This window comes from Anolis carolinensis, unplaced genomic scaffold, assembly GCF_035594765.1.
Source record: "Anolis carolinensis isolate JA03-04 unplaced genomic scaffold, rAnoCar3.1.pri scaffold_10, whole genome shotgun sequence".
Classification (NCBI taxonomy): Eukaryota; Metazoa; Chordata; class Lepidosauria; order Squamata; family Dactyloidae; genus Anolis; species Anolis carolinensis.
In genome coordinates, this window is record NW_026943821.1 from 24,691,294 (window position 1) to 24,718,571 (window position 27,278).

At 40.2% G+C, this 27,278-nt stretch overlaps 1 protein-coding gene across 3 annotated transcripts in view; it reads right to left on the bottom strand.

Annotated features, from left to right (window-relative positions):
* Positions 1-23,828, bottom strand: part of map7d1 (MAP7 domain containing 1) — a 68,365-nt gene extending 44,537 nt beyond the window's left edge. For all 3 annotated transcript variants that reach the window (XM_016997717.2, XM_008121442.3, XM_008121441.3), the window contains exon 1: positions 23,325-23,828. In XM_016997717.2, the coding sequence (XP_016853206.1) occupies positions 23,325-23,391 (67 nt within the window). In that variant the 5' untranslated portion in view covers positions 23,392-23,828. The remainder of the gene's footprint in view (positions 1-23,324) is intronic.
* Positions 23,829-27,278: the final 3,450 nt, after the last annotated feature.

The window sequence follows — 27,278 nt, forward strand, 5'->3', positions numbered from 1 at the left end:
GGGCAGAGGGGAGGGAATCACAAAAGAGCCTACGATGGGCAAACACAACAATGTAGAGGGGAAAGTGTGGGAATGTTCCCACACTATACAGTTGGCAAGGACTTAATCCTTGATCCTGGAGTTTGTGTTTCAACAGAGAGATGAATCACAACATAACAGTCTCCGTTCTCCTCCGGTTCTGACTGTGCTTGAGCCCGGGGGGTGGTTTCCCACAATGGTGGCCAATGGTATCCAGGCCAGACTGGTTCGGGTCATGGGTGAAGGCTTTAAGACCCTTCCTCGCACCCTTTATATTGTTGGAATTCAACCCCGCACTGACCAAGTCTGCAGTCCTCAATGAGGAAGAATTAGCTCAGAATAGGGTGAGGGAAATCCCTTCTATCTCCTGAATGACAGTTGGAATGCATCTACAGTAGAGTTCCGGTTATCCGACATAAACGGGCAGGCTGAATGTCAGATAACCAAAACTGCTGGATAATAGGGAGGCCCTATTATCCCTCCCGGCAAGCACCCAGCACCAAGCACCTTCCATCCTGCTGGAAGGCTTCTCTCATGTCCTCGCAAGCTAGAGCTGACAGACAGGAGCTCACCCTGTCTTGCCCAGGGGATGCCTGGATGTGTTGCCATCCTGCTGGGAGGCTTCTCAAGCTAGAATAATGATGATGATGATGATGATGATGATGATGATGATGATGATGATGATGATGATGACAATAATGTGGGACTTCCGAATCCAGACTGACAAAGTTCTGGAACACAACACACCAGACATCACAGTTGTGGAAAAGAAAAAGGTTTGGATCATTGATGTCGCCATCCCAGGTGACAGTCGCATTGACGAAAAACAACAGGAAAAACTCGGCCGCTCTCAGGACCTCAAGATTGAACTTCAAAGACTCTGGCAGAAACCAGTGCAGGTGGTCCCAGTGGTGATGGGCACATTGGGTGCCGTGCCAAAAGATCTCAGCCAGCATTTGGAAACAATAGACATTGACAAAATCACGATCTGCCAACTGCAAAAGGCCACCCGACTGGGATCTGTGCGCATCATCCGAAAATACATCACACAGTCCTAGACACTTGGGAAGTGTTCGACTTGTGGTTTTGTGATACGAAATCCAGCATATCTATCTTGTTTGCTGTGAAATAATAATAATAATAATAATAATAATAATAATAATAATAACAACAACTTCTTCCCTGCAAGCTAGAGCTGACAGATGGGAGCTCACCCATCATAATAATCATTGCACTATGTGCTTTAATTTATGGATTTCATGATGATTTATTTTAACTGTGTTGTACACTGCCTCAAGGGCTAAGGAGAAGCAAGTAACAAATAATTATTATTACTATTAATTATTATTATTATTATTATTATTATTATTATTGACACAACAACATTGTATGACACAGCAAACAAAATAGACATGCTAGATTTCTTTCACAAAATAACAAGTCGAACACTTCCCAAGTGTCTAGGACTGTGTGATATATTTTCGGATGATGCGTGCAGATCCCAGTAGGGTGGCCTTTTGCAGTTGGCAGATCGTAATTTTGTCAATGTCTATAGTTTCCTAATGCCGGCTGAGATCTTTTGGCACGGCACCCAATGTGCCCATCACCACCGGGACCACCTGCACTGGTTTCTGCCAGAGCCTTTGCAGTTCAATCTTGAGGTCCTGATAGCGGCTGAGTTTTTCCTGTTGTTTTTCGTTCTTTACTTTGCTTTACATATTCTGCCAGGGCATGTTCTTATTCTTTGGCTGCTTGTTTTACTTGTAAGAGTCCTCTGCCCCCTGATCTTCTAGGCCATTATTATTATTATTATTATTATTATTATTATTATTATTATTATTATTATTATTATTATTATTATTATTATTGCAAAAGAAACAGGCTGAATTATTCCTACATTTCTGAGGGTACAAGGAAAAAAATCTCTGTGTATGTTCATACCCATCCTGGATAGGGCAGAACACCCACCGTCTCCATGAGGATCAAGGCCGGCCTTTCTAAATGCATTCTGGATTCCCCGACTGACATATATTCCTGCCTTGCTAATCAGATCAACACTCGGGTGGCGAACGTGGGGACTATGCCGGTACCAAATTTAGTGGTGCCCCATTAAACCATGGCAACCCGAAGCTGCTGAATCTCCACCGGGCTGCTTCTGAAATAAAGATTAGACGCTTAAAATAGATGCCGTCACCCAGCTCGACCCTTATGATCGTTGTCTGGTCATAAGCAGAAGCAATCGCCAGAGCAATGGCATGCACGTTCTATCTACATTGGACACAATGACAATCTCTGGTTCGTCTTAGCACCTCCCGAATAATTTTGTGAATGGAAGAACCCTTTCTTCTAATAGGAGCATAATAGCTGTGGAATCCATGTCCATGGATTTATTTACCTGCGCCCAGGGGAATTTGTTAGGTCCTCCAGATTATTTTATGGTATCCAACCACCTGACATTGAACTGGAGAAACTCGCAAATTTTTAGAATCGAACCCTAAGAGATACCAAGGATCCACCATATATGCTCATACCTATAATGCAATGTTTCTCAACCTGGGGGTCGGGACCCCTGGGCGGGGTCGCGAGGGAGGTTCATAGAGGTCACCAAAGACCAGTACCGTATATACTCGAGTATAAGCCGACCCGAATATAAGCTGAGGCACCTAATTTTACCAGAAAAAAATGGGAAAACGTTGACTCCAGTATAAGCCGAGATACCAATAAAATTACATTAATTGAGGCATCAGTAGTCTAAATGATTTTGAATCTTTACATCAAACTGTAATTTAAGATATGACTGTTCAACTCTGATTAAATCATTATTTTCATCTTCTTCAATGTAAATGTGCTAATGTCTCCTTTAAATAATAACAGAGTGAAATAATAAATGTAATAATAATAATAAATAAATAAATAATGCAGTAAAATAATAAATGTAATAATAAATAGAGTAAAATAACAAATGTATTAATACAGTAGAGTCTCACTTATCCAACGTTCTGGATTATCCAACACATTTTTGTAGTCAATGTTTTCAATATATCATGATATTTTGGTGCGAAATTCATAAATACAGTAATTACTATGTAGCATTACTGCGTATTGAACTAATTTTTCTGTCAGATTTGTTGTATAACATGATTTTTGGTGCTTAATTTGTAAAATCATAACCTAATTTGATGTTTAATAGGCTTCTCCGTAATCTCTCCTTATTATCCAACATATTCGCTTATTCAACATTCTGCCGGCCCGTTTATGTTGGATAAGTGAGACTCTACTATAATAATAATAATAATAATAATAATAAAATAGAGTAAAATAAATGTAAAAATACCAACAATAATAGAGTAAAATAATAAATGCAACAATACCAATAATAATAGAGAAAAATAATAAATATACCATATATACTTGCATATAAGCCAACCGGAATATAAACCCACCAGGACTCTCACCCGAGTATAAGTCGAGGAGGTTTTTTTTTCAGTCCTAAAAAAGGGCTGAAAAACTAGGCTTATACTCGAGTATATACAGTAAATACACGCCTACATACTCCTTGGAATAGGAACCGCAGGCATCCTCATGCAATTGGCAGAAGTATTCTGCTTTAAAGGAGGAAAACCCTCGTTGTTCTGAAGTGTTTACTTCTGAAAATGACGAAACTGTTCTAGGGCGTGCAAAGGCGGAAAGAGACGCCGGAGAAGAGATACGGAAAAACTTCTCTCTGCAACAAGTGCTTCTGCAGGAATGAAACGATTCTCAAAAGCAAAACCCCTCGCTTTCGGGATCCATCAAACACAAAGCTGACAGCCGGAGCTGACAAGGAATCAAAAGAGGTAAATCGCCCGGTTTGGAGACGTCGTTCTTGAAAGGGAGGAGATGACAGCGTTGCCAAGATGGAACATTTGCAGCGTTTGCTCAGCTGCCAGAAAGAACAACTTCCCAGAGGAAGGGGAAGGGAAGGCACACAAGTGGGCAGACACTTCATTTCCAGAGCTCATAAATCAGTATTTCTGGGACTAAGAGAAAGGTAAAGGTTTCCCCTGACATTAAGTCCAATCGTGTCCGACTCTGGGGGTTGGGGCTCATCTCCATTTCTAAGTCGAAGAGCCGGTGTTGTCCGTAGACACCTCCAAAGTCATGTGGCCAGCATGACTGCATGGAGAGGTGTTGCCTTCCCGCAGAAGCGGTACCTATTCATCTACTCACATTTGCATGTCTTTGAAGTGCTAGGTTATTATTATTATTATTATTATTATTACTACATTTTTTTTAAAAAAGACAAAAAACCAGTACAAGAAAGCCACACTACAAACTAGAGCTGACAGCTGGCACAACAAAACATTGCATGGAAAGTCCTTATTTCGGCTTGCATTGCCCATCGTCCAGCACAATTGCCCGCCTATGGATCTCATTCCCTGCACCCAAGAAACCTGGGATTATTCTCCTTCCTGGGGAACCTTAATTGCTCTGTAATACATAAGACTGATATGAAAAGGGAATCTTGCCTCCCTGCCTTTTGAAAGCCAGAAAGAAACCCGAGTCCATATGAATCGTTGTCAGGACCAAACAAGGATTGGTATGTGTTCCAGATCGGTGCCTTCGTGGCAAACAGAACGGTCTGGGGAAGGTTTTCCTCGGCTCCCTGAGATCTTCTTTCTATAATTAGGTCTGAGAATGGAGAATGAAAGGGAGGAAAGATGGCTTTCGGGAAATTCAGAAGCAGCCCTCCCCATCCTTCCAAGGTTGAACAACCAGTGGTAACAGCAGGCACGTCATTGGGATTCCAGAAGGCAAGTGGAGGGGAAGCCGGCCAAATTTCTCCGAAATCCAGGCAGCATTTCCCAGTGCCAATTAGAGGGCAAGGAAGAGGTCGAGAAGCTGGTGGAGCTCAAAAAGCGGGGCTGCAAAACCACCGGGTGCAAGTGATATCCCTGAACGTAAATGGAGCTTGGATATGTCCACTACTCCCTTGTGTGCCTGTTAGAGCAGATAGAAAATCAACATCAAACCTCTTGGCTAGTTCATCTGACAAAATACATTAGGAGTTGTGGATTTTTTATTCAATATCCAAATCTCTTAGAAGACCTAGACCCAAAAATAGTTGCTCAACGAGTACTGGATATAGAAGCCCAAAAGGACATTGCTACCCTCAGTAAAGCTGGCTCACTGAAATGGTTAAGTCGCTTTAAACATACAGTAGAGTCTCACATATCCAACATAAACGGGCCGGCAGAACGTTGGATAAGCAAATATGTTGGATAGTAAGGAGAGATTAAGGAGAAGCCAATCATCAAATTAGGTTATGATTTTACAAATTAAGCACCAAAATATCATGTTATACAACAAATCTGGCAGAAAAAGTAGTTCAATACGCAGTAATGCTACATAGTAATTACTGTATTTACGAATTTCGCACCAAAATAGCATGATGTATTGAAAACATTGACTACAAAAATGCATTGGATAATCCAGATCATTGGATAAGCGAGTGTTGGATAAGTGAGACTCTACTGTACTGTATATATTCGAGTATAAGCAGAGTTTTTCAGCCCTTTTTTTAAAACTGAAAAAGCCCCCCTCGGCTTATACTCAGGTGAGGGTCCTGGTTATTTGGTACATTTATTATTTTTCTCTATTATTGTTACTACTATTACATTTATTTTACGCTATTTTTATTATTATTAATAATAATACATTTATTATTTCACTCTGATCTTATTATTATTATTACATTTATTATTTTACTCTGTTTATTATTACATGGATTATTTTCCCATTATATTTATTTATTTATTTATTTATTATCGCCACAACATGAGGAACTGTCTTAAGGGGTCGCGGCATTAGGAAGGTTGAGAAGCACTGATGTAATGGCACACAGGTAACTCAGCTGTTAAACTGAAAAACCATAAAATAATCTTATGGTTGGGGGTCATCACAACATGAGGAACTGTATTAAGGGGTCGCGGCATTAGGAAGGTTGAGAAGCACTGATATAATGGCACACGGGTAACTCAGCTGTTAGACAGAAAAACCATAAAATAATCTTATGGTTGGGGGTCATCACAACATGAGGAACTGTATTAAGGGGTCACGGCATTAGGAAGGTTGAGAAGCACTGATGTAATGGCACACAGGTAACTCGGCGGTTAGACTGAAAAACCATAAAATAATCTTATGGTTGGGGAGTCATCACAACACGAGGAACTGTCTTAAGGGGGTCGCGGCATTAGGAAGGTTGAGAAGCACTGATGTAATGGCAGACAGGTAACTCAGCTGTTAGACCGAAAAACCATAAAATAATCTTATGGTTGGGGGCCATCACAACATGAGGAACTGGATTAAGGGGTCAGGCATTAGAAAAGTTGAGAACCACTAATGTAATGGCACACAGGTAATTCAGCTGTTAGACTGAAAAACCATAAAATAATCTTATGGTTGGGGGGTCATCACGACATAAGGAACTGGATTAAGGAGTCGCGGCATTAGGAAGGGTGAGAACCACTGGCATAGACGAAGCCGCACTCCAATGGACAACCTGAGCCACGCATTGCTCACCTCTTGAATAGGACCAGAGAATGGTATCTTCTCCTGGCAGAAACTTTGCATCCGCCCAACCCAGTTCTTCTAACGTTGTTCCGCATTAATGAAGCCAGGGCTTGTATACTGAAAAGGGACGCGAAGGGCGTGCCCAGAAGCCAGCCACACGTGCCAGATACTTTGAAGTGAACTAGATTCAACCCTGGGCCACCCTATTCCAACGGTTGTTGATCCCACAACCTTTAGAAGCAGATAAAATTGCAGACAACACAAAAGACGGGACTTCTTATTGGCCACAATAAGAAGATTGGAAGATTCTGGGAATCGTCACGCTCCCAAACTCTGGGCTGCGTCAGACCACGACTCTCACCCAGGAATGTTCTTCTGATATAAAGGTCCTCCTCACTCTGATGTCTTCTCTGACCTTCGGTTTGAAGGCTCTCCCTCCACGGCCTTCCTGCTAATCCCTTTGGCCCACTTCAATGCCCTTCAGACAGACACGGGACTCCCTCCGCTCAAGGATCCCTTGATAACACGTTCCCCAACCTTCGCAGGGCTGACGTTATCCCATCTTGCTCTTTCGCCCTAAACAAATGGCTCCAGACCAAGAAACACGCCTCGCTCTTTCAGCCTTCGCTTCGGAGCCAAGCTGGCTTTCCCAATACTAACTTAGGCTGCATCTACGATATAGAAGTGATGCAGTTTGACACCACTTGAACTGCTATGGCTTTTTTATATCGTGTTGGAAGCTGCTTGAGAACATACTGGTGTGAGAGAATTGGCTGTCTACAGAGACGTTGCCCAGGGGACGCCCGGATGTGTTAGCTGGGAGGCTTCTCTCATGTCCCCGCAAGCTAGAGCTGACAGATGGGAGCTCACCCCATCTCGCGGAGTCAGAAGCGACTTGAGAATATACTGCAAGTTGATTCTGGTGTGAGAGAATTGGCTGACTACAGAGACGTTGCCCAGGATGTGTTCGCTGGAAGGTTTCCCTCATGTCCCCGTGAGCTAGAGCTGACAGATGGGAGCTCACCCCATCTCGAGGAGTCAGAAGCGACTTGAGAATATACTATAAGTTGCATCTGGTGTGAGAGAATTGGCCATCTACAGAGACGTTGCCCAGGGGACGCCAGGATGTGTTCGCTAGGAGGTTTCTCTCATGTCCCTACAAGCTAGAGCTGACAGATGGGAGCTCACCCCATCTCACGGAGTCAGAAGCAACTTGAGAATATACTATAAGTTGCTTCTGGTGTGAGAGAATTGGCTGTCAACAGAAATGTTGCCCAGGGGATGCCGGGATGTGTTAGCTGGGAGGCTTCTCTCATGTCCTCGCAAGCTAGAGCTGACAGATGGGAGCTCACCCCATCTCGTGGAGTCAGAAGCGACTTGAGAACATTCTGCAAGTTACTTCTGGTGTGAGAGAATTGGCTATCTACAGAGACGTTGCCCAGGGGACACCAGGATGTGTTCGCTCAGAGGCTTCTCTCATGTCCTTGCAAGCTAGAGCTGACAGATGGGAGCTCACCCCATCTCGCAGAGTCAGAAGCGACTTGAGAACATAATGCAAGTTGCTTCTGGTGTGAGAGAATTGGCTGTCAACAGAAATGTTGCCCAGGGGATGCCGGGATGTGTTAGCTGGGAGGCTTCTCTCATGTCCCTGCAAGCTAGAGCTGACAGACGGGAGCTCACCTCATCTCGCAGATTTGAAACTGCAACCTTCAGGTCAGCAGTTCAGCTGGCACAAGGGTTTAACTTGGCAGAGGCATATATCAGTCTGGGACCGATTCTCCCACCCCACATTTTAACTGAAGGCTCTTACTTCCAGTAGTATTAAGCCCTTAAACCCCAAGAGAGCCATTTGTACCATTTAGAAGGAGACGAAGACATTTGAAAGGCGCATTTGCCTGTTCAAATGGAAACCTGACAAAGACAAATGGACTTAAGCAATTTCATCAGCGGATCATGATTTAATTTAATTTTTTTTTGTTGCTCAGAGAACATTTTCTCATCACTGCGCATTTGATTATAAAAACGACAGTTAATTTAATTTAATCGGCGGTTCCCAGGGTTATTTCAATGCCTTCCGCACGTCTGTTGTTGCCGGGAGCCTTCGAGTTGTTTCAAACTGACCGCAAACTGATAATAATATACTATATTATATCTATATATATAAAAGAGTGATGGCATCACGGCAACCCACAAAACAACAAAACTACAGGCCCCTCAACCTCGAAATTTGACAACACAACCCATCATCCACACCTCTAGGTTGATACAACAAAAAGAAAAGAAAAATAAAGTCCTAATTAAAGGGAGAGGAATAATTGCTTTTATCCAATTGCTGCCAGTTAGAAGGCTAAGCTCCTCCAACTTGGTCTCCTAGAAACCCAATGAAAAATAATAAAAAAACACTAAAAATAATTGAAAACACTAAAAAATTAATACAATAAAATACTATAATAACAAAAATAACTAAAAAATAATACAAGAAAATGATAAAATATAATAAATAAAAATATAACTTACAATAAAATTAATTTAAAAATACAAATAACATCAAATAAAAATTACACAACAAATTTTAACCAAATACCACCACCACTTTGCCACAGCAACGTGTGGCCGGGCACAGCTAGTATTATCTATAATATGTTATTATATATGTTATTTATTATATTATATGTAGTATATATAATATAATGTATAGAAACTGGCATAACATTTTCAGCACAAATTGAATATTGTCGAGATGCTTCCCCTGATATACACCATCATGGGCTCAAAGGAGAAAACCCAAGATATATACTTGAAGATAAGCTGAGTTTTTCAGCCCTTATTTATGAGCTGAAAAAGCCTCCCTCGGCTTATAAGGGAGAAGAAGAGAGAAATAGATCACATGCAATATGTGATCTATTTCTCTCTTCTCCTCCCTTATCAGTGTGTTTTCTTTTGCAAAACCTCCCTCGCTCTTAATCAAGGGAATGTTTTGAAAAGAGAAAGACGCCCTTGCAAGTCAGGAAGAAGAAAAATATATATTAATTAATCTTAAGAAAGCATTTTCCCCTGAAATATTTATTAAACTCTCCTACAGATATATCGGCATTAACCCCTTGTAAGCTCTCTATGTACCTTTATATGTGTATCTATATACATTAATTTTATATATGAATTTCCCCTCATATGTTTGCAGGTCTTTGCAAATCCTTTATACATATAGACCCATGTACCTGTGTATCTGTAGCCATATACACACATTATTTTTATATATTATATATTTGCAAGTCTCTGCAAATATCTATATAAAGAGAGATGTCTGGATAGATATGAATATATTTTTACCTACCTATATATAGGGCATGCAAATATTACAGGGGAAATGAATACACAAATATATATAGACATGTCTAGATAGATATGAATATATATGGCTTGCAAATATTGTAGGGGAAATGCACACACACACAGAGCGGGATTTGCAAATGTTTCAGGGGGAAATGCATATGAGAAATTAGTGTCTATAATTATAGATCTATATCTAGCTCTGCATTGTTTATATAAGCATTGAATGTTTGCCTGTTACTATGTTGGAAGCCGGCCTGAGTCCCCATAGGGAGATAGGGTGGGATCCAAATGAAGTTTTTATGATTATTATTATTATTATTATTATTATTATTATTATTATTATTATTATTAGGTTATTGTTGATACCATATTGTTTTTGTTGCCCCTACTTTTCCGCTTATAGAGCTAGTTTATTGTTTTTCTTTGAAATATGATAAATATTCAAAAACATTTAACCTACTGATGCCTCGATTAATGAAATTTTATTGGTATCTACAGTAGAGTCTCACTTATCCAACACTCGCGTATCCAACGTTCTGGATTGTCCAACGCATTTTTGTAGTCAATGTTTTCAATAAATCATAATAATGGTGCTAAATTGGTAAATACAATAATTACTACATAGCATTATTTCGTATTGAACTACTTTTTCTGTCAAGTTTGTCGTATAACATGATGTTTGGGTGCTTAATTTGTAAAATCATAACCTAATTTGATGTTTAATAGGCTTTTCCTTAATCCCTCCTTATTATCCAACATATTTGCTTATCCAATGTTCTGTCGGCCCATTTATGTTGGATAAGTGAGACTCTACTGCATTATTATTATTACATGTATTATTTTACTCTATTATTATTAAAAGGATACATAAGGGCATTTACATTGAATAAGATGAGAATCATGATTTGATCAGAGTTGGACAGACTTATCTGAAATTAGAGCGTTATGTAAATATTCAAAAACATTTAACCTACTGATGCCTCAATTAATGTAATTTTATTGGTATCTATTTTTATTTCTGAAATTTACCACTCACGGCTTTTACTGGAGTCAATGTTTTCCGAGTTTTTTGTGGTAAAATTAGGTGCCTCGACTTATATTTGGGTTGGCTTATACTCAGTAACTAATAGCACTAATAAATCATGCAGAATTGTATGTCGTTGCAATCAGTCAAAGGGTCTCAACATTTTGGTGAAAGATATAAAACGTGGGAAGGCGAATAGTTACGACAAATCCAGCCAGAAAGGATGCTCAACCCACCTGTTTGCTGCTTTTCCCTTGTATTTCCTGCCCATCTGAGATTCAAAACAACCTTCCTCTAAATAGTGCGTTTGAACTGTGGATTTCCCAAAGGAAAAGGTGAAACCATGCACTAAGGAAAACATCAGTCCTTTGCAAAGTTTGGACACCCTTCCGCTCAAGGCAATGCAAAGCAAGGCGGCCCGATTAATCACAGCAGGTGTCGCCAGCCAGGTGTGAAAAGATACACTTGCGGACTTAATCCGTAGGAAGTGTGTTTGTGCATCGGGTGTGTTTAATGGAGCGTGCAGCCAACCCAGGGCTTGCCAGAGGAGGTGGCGTCACCGGTAGAAGATCAGGTAGAGAAGGAAGGAGAAAAATCCCTGTAGTTTTATTTGCAGGGGAAGTACTAGGTCCGACTGGGAAGGAATCGGAAAACGCATCACTTTGACATGGGATGGGCCGAAACGGGGAGAAAATAATAATCAAAGCATTGTTTCCAAGATTCAGGAAGCAAGCCATTCGAATCCAACTTTCCCTGTTGGGAAGATGACTCAGGGTGCATACATGGACTATTTAACACCAGTATTCATGTCAAACTACTACAAGACAAGTTGTTTGTGGCCTTCATGGACCTGAAATCAGCATTTGATTCCATCTCAAGAAACAAACTATGGGGAAAGCTGGATAAGACATTAAAAGACAAAAGGCTTCTAGGTCCTATCAAGGCCCTTTACAGGGACCGCAAACTTCAGGTCAGGTGTGGCAACCTGGACCAGCTCTTTGGTGAGATATCCATGTTCAGATGCATCCTTGTCCCCACCCTGTTCAACATACAGTAGAGTCTCACTTATCCAACGTTCTGGATTATCCAACGCATTTTTGTAGTTAATGTTTTCAATATATCGTGATATTTTGGTGCTAAATTCGTAACTACAGTAATTACAACATAACATTACCGTGTATTGAACTACTTTTTCTGTCAAATTTGTTGTATAACATAATGTTTTGGTGCTTATTTTGTAACATCATAACCTAATTTGATGTTTAATAGACTTTTCCTTGATCCCTCCTTATTATCCAACATACTCGCTTATTCAACGTTCTGCCGGCCCGTTTATGTTGGATAAGTGAGACTATACTGTATTCATAAATTACACGGAGGATACCTTTTCGGACCCCAATGGACACATGCCCAAGCTTGGAACTAGACAAATCCTTTTATTGCTCTATGCAGATGATGCTGCCATCATCTCACGCTCCAGGGAAGGTCTAAATTACTTACTAAGGAAATTCCTGAATTACTGTTCCCAGAACAACCTAAAAATCTAAACTCCCAGGATTCCATAGTTAAAGGGTGACTTGTGACTTGAAGGTTGGGTTGCTGACCTGAAGGCTGCCAGGTTCGAATCCCACCCAGGGAGAGCGCGGATGAGCTCCCTCTATCAGCTCCAGCTCCATGCGGGGACATGAGAAAAGCCTCCCACAAGGATGGTAAAAACATCAAAACATCTGGGTGTCCCCTGGGCAACATCCTTGCAGACAGCCAATTCTCTCACACCAGAAGCGACTTGCAGTTTCTCAAGTTGCTCCTGACATGAAAAAAAATAGTTAAAGGGGAGTCAAACTGCATTAATTCCTAAAGTGTGGATGTACTGTACCTTGAGTTTTTATTTTTCCTCACCCAGGCTTTGAAATGGACCGCTTCATAAATAGGATATACTGTAGATTATAAGGTCCGTAAAATAGGCTTGTTTGTTTCTTTTAAAGACAAATTAGTAATTTGATTTCACCTCCCTGAGATGGTTCAAAATAATGAAAGAGCAATGTGAAATTTAACCTCAGAAGACTTTATTCTTTTCCATCACAAAGGCTCCACGTTTGGCAGAAACGAAGCACAACTCGCAATGTCAGTCCAAATCAGTGTCTTCTTCTCGGCACCACTTCGGATCACCCAAGAGGGGAGAGTATCAAATACACCCAAAGTATTTTTTTTCTTAAAGAGTCTGAATGTAAAAATATACATATTCGAGGCATTGCAAAAACACTCACAGATCAAAATGCCTCAAAGTCTAAGAGAACGCTTTATAAACACCAATTACTATTCTGCGCTTTGCCAAATATCTCAGAAGCCATTCATCATTTTAAAACCCCTCCAGGAGTGTAATTAACAATTGTGTGTTGTTTTTCTTTTTCTTGGAGCAAGGAAGGATTCCTCATCGCTCCCTGGGCTGCCACGGTCGCAAAGAAGGAGCCAAGAAAACAAATTGCTTTGAATACAAGGTGCATTGCAGCCAACTCGAGAATGTATGGTACATTTATTATTTTTCTCTATTATTATTGGTATTATTACACTTATTATTTTTCTCTATTATTGTTGCTACAATTACATTTATTTCACTCTGATCTTATTATTATTTTACTTTATTTATTATTACATGAATTATTTTCCTGTATTATTATTAATTATTATTATTATTATTACATGTATTATTTTACTCTATTATTATTAAAAGGATACATAAGCACATTTACATTGAAGGAGAATAATGATTTGATCAGAGTCGGAGAGTCTTATCTTAAATTTGAGCTTTATGTAAATATTCAAAAACATTTAACCTACTGATGCCTCAATTAATGTAATTTTATTGGTATCTATTTTTATTTCTGAAACTTACTACTCTCGGCTTATACTAGAATCAATGATTTCCCAGTTTTTTTGTGGTAAAATTAGGTGCCTTGGCTTATATTCGGGTATATACTCAAGTATATTGACCTGTGATCCTATCGTGTCAGCTTCAACTTAAGGTAGTTCTTGTATTCCTTCGAGTCATTTCTAATTACGGAGAACTTAAAGGTGACCCTATCATGGAGTTTTCTTGGAAGAGTTTCCATTTTGATGGCCAAACTAATAGACTATCTTCAAAAGTTGCTGGATGCAGCAAGTGAGGCAGGTTTAAATCCTTTCCTCTTTTATTTCTACTTGGTAAGAGTTTCTGGTGGCAGCTGCTTTTGACCTTGCCTGTTATAAACAGGCACACACAACTACAATGTGGTTTTCCAAGCGTTTTGGGCTTCATCTCCTTGAAATCCGGACCACTGGACAAGCTGCCCAGGATTTCTGGGAGTTGGGAGTCCCAAACACAAGCTCGGCACCACTAAGCTAGTCACATTCTCTCAGCCTCCAAGGAAGGCAATGGGAGATTTCCGAATAAATCTTACCAAGAAAGCCAATTAATAGCCTTAGGGTTATCTTAGGTTGGAAACAACTTGAAGGCACATGACAACAGACTGTAGATGGAGATGCTAGAGACTGAACCCGGGACCTTTCACATGCCGGTAGCCTTTCCTGTTATATCAATTAGCTCTTGGCCATCTTCTCCTGCACGTGTTTCACTCAATCATCAAAACCAGCACATTGCAAGAAACAAAGGGGAGTTCTTAAGTCAAATGCATTTAGTCTGCATCCATTCATCTGTCCTGAACTGACCTCTTCAAACCAGAGGTGTACCATTATTATTATTATTATTATTACCCATTCCTGACAAAATGCATGAAACAGGGTACGTTTCCGGTTGACGGCACCATTACGCCTATAAAGTAGAGAACAATGACTCAAGGAGAGTGCTTTTTTAAAGGGGAAAATAAGAAACCCTGGGGGAACGTTGTATACATCTTGAATAAAAATGTACAGCCTGGAGAGACATGTAAAAAAAGGGGGGGTTGTAAGGGGCAGAAACCATTGTGTACCTACGCCTTGGCACGGCTTCAACCCTGGGGATGTCGAGCCTGCCATCGTCTTATTCTTCGATGCAAATGTATTTGAAGGAAAGCCAGGCATAGAAACTGGAGATCCCTGACAAAGTCCGTCACTCCTAATCTTCACATCTTCATCACAGAGCAACCACATCTCAGTCCAAAGGAGCTCAAGGAACCACCTGACCCGTCACAACTTTTGGAGGTTGTGCCAAAGTGAGAAGAAGCCAAGCCCTGGTATTGTCGAAGGCTTTCAAGGCCGGAATCAATGGATTGTTGTGACTTTTTGGGGATGTATAGCCATGTTCCAGAAGCGTTGTAAGATCTATAACAATGATGGGCAACCTTTTGCGCTTGGTGTGTCAAAATTCACCAAAAAACCTAGCATGACTTGGGTGGTGTGTCACTTCGAGAAAAAAAACCCATAATTTTGCAATATGAGTAGTTTAAATAACAAAAATATATCATTGTAATATATAACCGTATTCAATAAATCAAAAACTATTTACTACCATTATTTCTATGTACAACAATCTATGGGACCTCTTGCAGTTTCCACGCTGATTTCTCTCTATTCTAGTTTCAATGTAGTCATGAATAATGAATAATATAAAAATAATATAATAGTAATTATATGATAATATACTACAATAATAATAGAATAATAAAAATTATATATATATATATACACACACACACACACACACACACACACATACTAGCTGTGCCCAGCCACGCGTTGCTGTGGCAAAGTGGTGGTGGTATTGGTTAAAAATTGTTGTGTAATTTTTATTTGACGTTATTTGTATTTTTTAATTAATTTTATTGTAAGTTATCTTTTTATTTATTATATTTTATTATTTTCTTGTATTATTTTTAGTTATTTTTTGTTATTATGGTATTTTATTGTATTAATCTTTTAGTGTTTTTAATTATTTTTTAGTGTTTTATTATTATTTTTTATTGGGTTGCTAGGAGACCAAGTTGGAGGAGCTTAGCCTTCTAACTGGCAGCAATTGGATAAAAGCAATTATTCCTCTCTCTCTAATTAGGACTTTATTTTTCTTTTCTTTTTGTTGTATCAACCTAGAGGCGTGGATGATGGGTTGTGTTGTCAAATTTCGAGGTTGGGGGGCCTGTAGTTTTGTTGTTTTGTCGGTCGCCGTGATGCCATCACTCTTTTATATATATAGATATAGATACACACACACACACACACACACACATATACACATACACACATATATAAATGCAATGTGCATAATTCCCATGGAGTAAACAACAAAACCACTGGACCAAATCACACCAAATTTGGCCACAAAAGACATAGTCATCCAATCAATCTGCATGCAGCAGCGTGTCAGCAAAAATGGCTAGGCGTGTCAGTGCTGACACACGTGTCATAGGTTGGCCATCACTGATCTGTAAGGTGTGGCCAAATTTATGGTAACGCTACTGATATCCCCAAATCATAGGGCTTCTGGAGAGAATGCTTCTGGAACATGGCCATACAGCCCGGGAAACTCACAACAACCCAAGTCCTGGCAGATCGCTCCCCTTCACATCCACCCACCCAAAACTCAAGGTAATCTGCAATGTAGGTCAATATTATTGTCCTGTGACTGTCTGGTGTCCTTGAAGTTTTGATAAACAGAAGCAGGTTCAATCGCGGCAAGGTCAGTAACATCACTTTGGTGAGTCCCATACTGGGAAAAAGGCAGGACCCACATTAAATAAGCACACCCCTGATGAAAGACTTTCTCAAACTCAGCTTGCTTGCTGGCTTGGGGAAACATCTGATATGCATCCTCCAAGGTGAAGCTTGACTTCATGAATTTTATCGGGTTGTCTTAGGCAAGGAAAACCCAGAAGTGGTTTGGCCAGTTCTTTCCTCTGAAACGCAGCCTGAAACAGTTGGTGTACGTTGGTGGTTTCCCATCCAAGTAGTAACTAGGGCTGACCTTGCTACTGATGGGATATGATGCCTTTGGGGTATTTAGGCCCTGTAATTTGGGGATATTGGTAGGGTTACCATAAATTTAGAAATCTACATCTTCTAGAGCAGGGGTCCTCAAATCTTTTAAATGGAGGGCCGGTTCACGGTCCCTCATATTGTTGGGGACCCGGACTATGATGAAATAGTCCAAAATTAGGATTGTTGTTGTTGTGTGGCTTCAAGTCGTTTCAGACTTAGGTCAACCCTAAGTCTAAAGTTTAGGACAGGGGCCAGGTCAATGACCTTGGAGGGCCTTAGTTTGGGGACCCCTCATCTTAGACGATCTCATAAGACCATAGGTAAGCAAAGAGACCTCCAAAGACCATCTAGATGGTCTCATAAGAACATAGGTAAGGAAAGGGGCCCTCAAAGGCCATCTAGATGATCTCATAAGGCCATCAGAAGACCATAGATAAGGAAAGGGACCTCCAAAGACCATCTAGATGGTCTCATAAGACCATAGGTAAGGAAAGGGGCCCTCAAAGGCCATCTAGATGATCTCATAAGGCCATCAGAAGACCACAGTTAATCTAATGTTTAGGACAGGGGGCAGGTAAATGCCCTTGGAGGGCCACATCCAGCCCATGGGCCTTAGTTTGGGGACCCCTGGAGCCTAGAAGGTGGACATAAAACCTTCCACAGACCATGAACCAAAATGGCTTGCAGAGACGAGAGCCAGAGATGCCAATCGTCATCCCATGCCAAGTGGATGGGGGATTCTGGGACCTGCAATCCACTGCATCTTGAGAGCACCGAGGGGCCAACGTACACAATGGCAAGGCAATACGCACACCCTACAATCAAGTTTTCCCTTTACAGAATGTCTATTAGTTGTGTTGGGTTGCATGACCCATCATATCCCGCCCACATGATTTTATGCATCCTCACATAACCCCTGAATGCAACTGAGGACTATTTCACTTCTCAAATTTTCCTCGCTCAAGTATGCATTTCCAAAGGAATCTACTCCAGTCTAAACTGGGAGAGAACCAGGAACTAAAGACGGGATTTGTGATGCTCTTGTAATTAAGCCATGCTCCTTTGAATGCTTTGATAAGTCAGTTTGGTGCCTCTCTCAGTAACTTTTCCCAGATGCCTAGCTGCTTTTGTTTGCCCAAATGGACCTTGTGCCCAGATTTCACCCCAATTGTGTCACAGTTATCAGGAGGAGATCATCAAAACAGGAAAGCAAAGGCATGTCCTGCTTCCCAAACAATGGGAAGCTCAGAACGGATCGCGCAACCTGAGAACCAGGCAGCTAAAGACAGCAAAGGCTGGAGTTATGATTGCTCGCCAAAATAAAACCTCCTAAAAACAATTAATAAAAAGCCATCTCACGCTGCATCATTTCCCCATAAGCTCGGGTTTGGGGTGACTCAGCCTTCCCTGAAAGCGGGGCCATTCAAATTCCTCTTTCAGACAGAACATGGAAACATGGTTTGGCTGTTTGAGAGAACTCTAGGAGTCATAGATGTGGGCGAAACATCAGGAGAGAATGCTTCTGGAGCATGGCCATAGGGCCCGGCAAACTCGTTTGCTTCTGGGATGCATCTACACTGTAGAATTAATGCAGTTTGACACCATGTGGAATCCTAGAGTGATGTAGTTTGGGGAAGCAACTGCAATCTTTGGCAAGAAAGGCTACAGACCTTGCAAAACTATAACGCCCAGGATTCCATAATATTGAGTCATGGCAGTTCCAGTAGACTCAAACTGCATTAATTCTACCATGTAGATGCACCCTCTGACTTGCCCAAAGTCACCCATGACCAAGTCAGGATCTGAACCCAAGTCTCCACATCTATCAAACAAGAATAAATGCAAAACTACATCTCCCAGGATTCCATAACATGGAGCCATGGCAGTTCCAGTGGGCTCAAACTGCATTAATTCTACCATGTAGATGCACCATCTGACTTGCCCAAAGTCACCCATGACCAAGTCAGGATCTGAACCCAAGTTTCCACGTCTATCGAGGTCATAACACTTGCATAAAGCAGATCAGGATCAAGATCCAGCCAAGCCTGAACCAAACAGGAATAAAAGCAAAACTACATTTCCCAGGATTCCATAACATGGAGCCATGGCAGTTCCACTGGACTCAAACTGCATTAATTCTACTGTGTAGATGTACCCTCCGACTTGCCCAAGGTCTCCCATGACCAAGTCAGGATCCGAACCCAAGTCTCCACACCTATCGAGGTCACAACACTTGAGTAAAGGAGGTCAGGATCAAGATCCAGCCAAGCCTGAACCAAACAGGAATAAAAGCAAAACTACATTTCCCAGGATTCCATAACATGGAGCCATGGCAGTTCCACTGGACTCAAACTACATTAATTCTACAGTGGAGATGCAGCCTGCAACTTGCCCAAAGTCACCCATGACCAAGTCGGGATCCGAACCCAAGTCTCCACGTCTATCGAGGTCACAACACTTGCATAAAGCAGATCAGGATCAAGATCCAGTTAAGCCTGAACCAAACTGGAACAAAAGCCCGAATGCCTCCTAGTATAGGCAGAAACAAACAGAAAGTTATGTTGCAGATTAACGGTTTCCAAATCAATGGCCAGAGCTGCCCAGAAACCCATGCAACTCAAACAACGGTCCTATTTTTAGAAGCCTACCATCAAGGGCCAAACGGCACCCGCCCTCCCCACAAAGCCCCACCGCCCTGCCGTTTGCAAAGGAACTTCTAAACCCCAAAGGCCACGTGATTTGAAGCAAAGCAGGGGTTTTGAAGAACTCTTCGCCGGACACGAAACCTCGAAACCAAACAGACAAAACCTTCTTGAAAGGAAGGAAGGAAGGAAAGGAGAACCTCCTCCGCATTTTCCTTGCACAAAAAAAAGACTGGCTGGTTGTGCACCAAACCAGGTTGTGCACCAAACAACAGAGCCTTTGCAAGGTAGGAATTGGATATTGGAAGGGGAAAACAGTAAACAAAAACAAACTAACAATCACAAGCTTACAACTTGATTTTGGCAAAGGTCTCTTTGCTTTGCTTCTTTGTTGTTGTGTGCTTTTGGGTCCATTTGTCCGTCACAAGCTTTCCTTGGCAAGAGTTGCTCCCAATTGGTTGGCCAATGCCATGGCCTTCCTTGGAGGCCGAGAGAGTGTGACTTTGCCCAGTTTCTAGTTTTAGTTCCAGTTTTGCCGAATAGAAATGAAAACCAAACAAAGTCTTATTGTCGACTTAATAATAATCTAAAGTGCTGTCTCAGCGTTAAGTAGAGTATACGTTGCTACATATACTACTAGTAGACGTGAGAGATTTTACAGGGACAGGGCTATGATCTACCACCGATTCCATTCAAATCCAGTTTAGATTGACGTTAGTATGACACCATAATCCCCTTCTTTTGCAGTTTGGAAAACAGTTGTTACTAAAATCTATATATATAAAATGGTAATGAAATTTCGGCCTAGGACAAGACAACAAAACTACACATCCCAGAAACACTAAACTTGGCAGCACAACCCCTCATCCATGCCTCTACGTTCATACAACAAAAAGAAAAGAAAAAGAAAGTTCTAATTAGAGGGTTGTTTTTAGCCAATTGCTGCCAGTTAGAAGGCTAAGCTCCACCCACTTGGTCTCCTAGCAACCCACTCAGCCCAGGGGACAGGCAGAGTTAGGCCTCACTTAGGCCTCTTCCCCACTGCCTATAAAATACAGATTATCTGATTTTAACTGGATTATATGGCAGTGCAGACTCAAGGCCCTTCCACACAGCTATATAACCCATTTATAATCTTATATTATCTGCTTTGCACTGGATTATCTTGACTCCACACTGCCATATAATCCACTTCAGTGTGCATTTTATACAGCTGTGTAGAAGGGGCCTCATATAATCCAGTTCTAAGCAAATAATATAAAATACTTTATTTCCCATACCACCATACTTCGCCACAGCAACGCGTGGCCGGGCACAGCTAGTTTGTTTATATAGAAGTTAATATTACATTACAAACATCGAACTTATATATCTATTACTTTATACTATATTATATACCATACTTTCCTTTTTACGTTTCACTGTAGATTATAGACATCTGCACGTTTTGCTAGCTATCCATAGCACCGAGCCTCGGCGGCTCAAGTGGCGTCAAACTGCATTAATTCCTCAGTGCGGATGCCTCCCTTGGGTTGGTGACACATGACACATGCAATCCACAAGGTCATGAGAATAGGGGCAGGTGGCTGTCCCCACCGTCACGTGTCCCCAAAGGCAACAGCTGTCGGAAGATGCCACTTTGGGGTTGGGCGGGACGGGAGGAAAGAAAAGGGGTTTGATTTACAAACCCAGCCTTTTCAACACAAGGCCTGACGAACGGCAAAAGGAGGGGATACATATAAAATCCATGAATGCATTCCCACTATACCATTCATCCAGTTTGGATCCACTTGAGCGGCCACTGGTCAATGCTATGGAATCCTGGAGTTGTGCTGTGTTTGTACATTATCTCTGGCCTCCCCTGTCGAAGTATGCTCTTGCCTCTCCAAACTACAGCCCCCAGCATTCCATAGCATTGAGCCGTGGCAGTTCAAGTGGTGCCAAACCACATTAATTCAACAATATAGACGCGCCCTATATCGATGTGGCCTTTCCCCACATGCCTGGGAAAATAAAAAGGCATTTTGGGATGCGAAAGGGAAGAAGGATGAATCTACACCGTAGAATGAATGCAGTCTGGCACAGCATGAATTGCCCAAGGCTCAACGTTATGGGATTCTGGGACTTTTAGTATTTGGGGATAATGAGACATCATTTTACCCATCAGGGCTCAATGCTATAGGATTTGTAGTTTGATGAGGCAACTACAACTCCCAGGATGCCATAACACTAAGCCATGGCAGTCAAACTGCATCAATCCTACAATGTAGATGCACCTAGGCCACACAAATACAAGTGGCACCAAACCACATTAATTCCACAGTGCAGATGCGACTTCAGGTACCCTTTGGGGAGATAAAGCAGGGTATGAATTATTATTATTATTATTTGTGGCTTGGCGAGGCCATAACAAACCTTGTTGAGGCCATGGCAGACCTTGTCAAACTACAACTCCCAGGATGCCATAACACTGAGACATGGCTGGGGAGATAAAGCGGGGTATGAATAATAATATTATTATTATTATTATTAATTATATTATTATTATTATTATTATTATTATTATTATTATTATTATTTGTGGCTTGTCGAGGCCATAGCAGACCTTGTTGAACTACAACTCCCAGGATGCCATAACACTGAGACATGGCTGGGGAGATAAAGCGGGGTATGAATAATAATAATATTATTATTATTAATTATATTATTATTATTATTTGTGGCTTGTCGAGGCCACAGCAGACCTTGTCAAACTACAACTCCCAGGATGCCATAACACTGAGACGTGGCTGGGGAGATAAAGCGGGGTGTGAATAATAATAATAATAATAATTTTATTATTATTATTATTATTATTATTATTATTATTATTATTTGTGGCTTGTCGAGGCCATAGCAGACCTTGTCAAACTACAACTCCCAGGATGCCATAACACTGAGCCATGGCAGTCAAACCGCATTAATTCTACAGTGCAGATGTGGCTTTGGGTCCTCTTTGGGGAGATAAAGTGGGGTATAAATAATAATAATAATAATAATAATAATAATAATAATAATAATTGCACTCTTAGCCTAGATTCTTTGAACTTTATTCATGATTTTAACATTTTATCTTGTATGAGGTTTTTATGACTTGTTTTTATGGTTTGATTATTGGTTTTATTGGTTTCTTGTCTTGTTTTTATTGTTCTATTCGGGCTTGGCCCCATGTAAGCCGCCCCGAGTCCCTTCGGGGAGATGGGGCGGGGTATAAGAATAAAATTATTATTATTATTATTATTATTATTGGCTTGGCAAAGCGGAGTATAAATAAATTATTATTATTATATTATTTGTGGCTTGGCAAGGCCATAGCAGACCTTGTCGAACTACAACTCCCAGGATGCCATAACACTGAGCCATGGCAGTCAAACTGCATTAATTCCACAGTGCAGATGCACCTCAAGATGCCTTCCTTGGCATGACAGCAACCCTCACTGCATCATGGCAATCCACACAAACACAAGTGGCACCAAACCGCATTAATTCCACAGTGCAGCTGGATTCCACACCAGTCCATCTTCCTTTTGGAAACCCCCTTCCTCCTTCGCTTGCATGCAAAGCCTCACACAATGCAATGCCCAAGCGATGAGTTCATGCTTTGGGAGGGATGGGAGGGGGGGGAAAAAGAGCAAAAAGCTGCCCTTAAACTCACAGCAAAAAAATAAGAATAAAAATACAGAGATCTGCAGGAACCTATAGGGCAAATATCTAGCTTTCCTAGGCAACAATCTGCAACATCACCTTCCTTATTATCAATAAATATTTACCTCCATGCTCATCCTCCGGCTGTTGCTTCGTCTCCAAGGCCTTGGTGGGCTCTTCCCTTTGCTCCATGCTTGGATTTATATTTTTTAGAAGGAAAATGGGGGAAAAATAAGAATTTTCCTCCCAGGTTGTTAATATTATTATTATTTGTAATTTTTTTGGTTAAAAAAATCCACCTAAATATTATTTTAAAATATATATACTAAAGATTGCAAAAATCCAGGTCTTGGCTCAGGTCATCCAAGGAGGGGGGAGGAGGCAGCTGGGCCCCCCTCCCTCCCAATGGAAAACTACAAACGCCTTTGCAGAGGGGTCCCCGACGTAGCTGGGATCCCCACAATGGTTGCAAAAAATACTTTCCAAGACGGGGAAATGGAAGCCGGGGATACTTAGTCTCGATCTGTATCCGCTTCTGGCTTTTTTTTTTTTTTTTGGAGTCCCAAATTGCGGCAGCTGATGTTGCAAAGAGAGGCCAGAGCACAACTATTGTAGAGCCTCTGCCCAGTCTGGCCCCTCAATCCGGAACGTACCATTGTCCAAAAAAGGGGAGCCGGGGAGGTCCCGCTCGCCCCGAAACCCCTTCCAGGGTGGGTTTTCTTTCCTTTTTAAAGCCCCAAAACACTAACATCGTCCTTATTTACTCCTCTGGGTACCTGAGTGAAATATGGGCGTTTGTAAACACCCCAACCGAGCCTCCCCGCCCCAACAGGACCCCCCTATTTCCTCCCTTCCACTTGGTCTCGCCCGCGAACATGTTGAGACTATGTTGGGAAAGTTGGATTCTTCGCCTGAGCAGCTGAAAGGGTGACTCATGGAGGGAAGAAAGGGAGGAAAAAAAGGGGGGAGAGGCTTCGGAAATGAATGGGGCCAAGGGGCCGAAGGGCTGCCACGCTCCTGGCTTCATCCTCATCGCGGTTTGGGTCTGCTCTTCTCTAATTTTCATGAATTTTGATTTTGGGATTTGACCCTAGTGCACGAATGCAAAGGATACTTAAGAATCCAGAGAGGAAGGAAGGAAGAGAAAGAAGAAATACAGGCAAAAATGTAATACAGTAGAGTCTCACTTATCCAACACTCGCTTATCCAACATTCTGGATTATCCAACGCATTTTTGTAGTCAATGCTTTCAATATATCGTGATATTTTGGTGCTAAATTCATAAATACAGTAATTACTATATAGCATTACTGTGTACTGAACTACTTTTTCTGACAAATTTGTTGTCTAACATGATGTTTTGGTGCTTAATTTGTAAAATCATGACTTAATTTGATGTTTAATAGGGTTATCCTTAATTCCTCATTATCCAACATATTCGCTTATCCAACGTTCTGCCGGCCCGTTTATGTTGGATAAGTGAGACTCTACTGTACATACACACATACATTCATATACATTTATTAGATACTAGCTATGCCCGGCCACGCATTGCTGTGGCGTTGTCTGGTGGTGTTGGTGAGAAATTGTTGAGGTAGTGGTGGTATTGAGTGTCTGTTATATGGTTGTCTTTAGGTTTAGTATGCATTGGGTTGTTTGTGTCCTGTGAAAGTGGTGAGGGTAGAGAGGGTCTATGTCCTTGTGTAGTATTGTATAGTATTTATACGTTAAGTCCATGTGTTGTGAATGCTTGGATTGTGTCCTGCTGCATAGTAGAAAGGGTTGGGCTGGATGGCCCTTAGGGGTCTCTCCAAACTCTTGGATTCTATGCTTCTATTATTATTATTATTATTATTATTATCATCTTCTTCTTCATCATTATTATGTAGAGGCTGGATGGCCATCTGTCAGGATAATATAAGATTATAAATGCGTAATATAGCTGTGTGGAAGGGCCTTGAGTCTACATTGCCATATAATCCAGTGCAAATTAGATAATGCGTGGAAGAGGCCTAAGTGAGGCCTAACCCTGCCTGTCCCCTGGGCTGAGTAGGTTGCTAGGAGACCAAGTGGGCGGAACATAGCCTTGTAATTGGCAGCAATTGGATAAAAACAATTATTCCTCTCCCTCTATTTTATTTTTCTTTCCTTTTTGTTGTATCAACCTAGAGCCGTGGATGATGGGTTGTGTTGTCAAATTTCGAGGTTGGGGGGCCTGTAGTTTTGTTGTTTTGTCCGCTGCCCTGATGCCATCACTCTTTTATATATATAGATGTATTGTAATATATAGTACACTCACTCATTATATATATTCCTATACGATATATATATATATATATATATATATATATATTCCTATACATTTACTATATGTATAATAATGTACAGTAGAATCATTCATAGAATCATAGAATAGTAGAGTTGGAAGAGACCTCATGGGTCATCTAGTCCAACCCCCCGCTAAGAAGCAGGAAATTTCATTCAAAGCATATAGTATATTAATGTGTATGAATATACTATATTCATACACATCTACTAGATATGTATACTATATGTATTCCTATACTATATATATATATATATATATTCCTATACATTTACTATATGTGTATAGTATAGTACATGCATTTATATACTACATTCATACACATCTACTAGTTATGTATACTATATATATTCCTATACTATATATATTCCTATACATTTACTATATATGTATACAGTAGAGTGTCACTTATCCAAGCTGAACGGGCCGGCAGAAGCTTGGATAAGTGAATATCTTGGATAATAAGGAGGGATTAAGGAAAAGCCTATTAAACATCAAATTAGGTTATGGTTTTACAAATTAAGCACCAAAACTTCATGTTATACAACAAATTTGACAGAAAAAGTAGTTCAATACGCAGTAATGTTATGTTGTAATTACTGTATTTATGAATTTAGCACCAAAATATCATGATATATTGAAAACATTGACTACAAAAATGGCTTGGATTATCCAGAGGCTTGGATAAGTGAGACTCTACTGTATATAGTACACTCATTCATATGCTACATTCATACACATCTACTAGATATGTATACTATATATATTCCTATACTATATATATTCTTATACTATATATATATATATATATATATATATATATATTCCTATACATTTGCTATATGTGTATAGTATAGTACACTCATTCATATACTACATTCATACACATCTACTAGATATGTATACTATATATATATTCCTATACTATATATATTCCTATACATTTACTATATGTGTATAGTAATGTATAGTGCATTCATTCATATACTTTATTCATATACGTTTACTAGATATGTATACTATATGTATTCCTATACTATATATATATATATATATATTCTTATACATTTACTATATGTATATCAATGTATAGTACATTCATTCATATACTACATTCATACACATCTACCAGATATGTATATTATATGTATTCCTATACCTTTACCTTATACATTTACTATATGTATAATAATGTATGGTATGTTCATTCATATACTATATTCATATACATTTACTAGATTTGTATACTATATATATTCCTATACTATATATATTCCTATACATTTACTATATGTGTATAGTATAGTACATTCATTCATATACTATGTTCATACACATCTACTAGATATGTATACTATATGTATTCCTATATTATATATATTCCTATACTATATATATTCCTATACATTTACTATATGTGTATAATAATGTATAGTACGTTCGTTCATATACTATATTCATACACATCTACTAGATATGTATATTATATGCATTCCTATACTATATATATATATATATATATATATATATATATATATACAGTAGTCTCTCACTTATCCAATGTAAATGAGCCAGCAGAACTTTGGTTAAGCGTTGGATAATAAGGAGAGATTAAGGAAAAGCCTATTAAACACCACATTAGGTTATGATTTTACAAATGACGCACCAAAACATCATGTTATACAATAAATTTGACAGAAAAAGTAGTTCACTGCGCAGGAGTGTTATGTTGTAATTACTGCATTTGCGAATT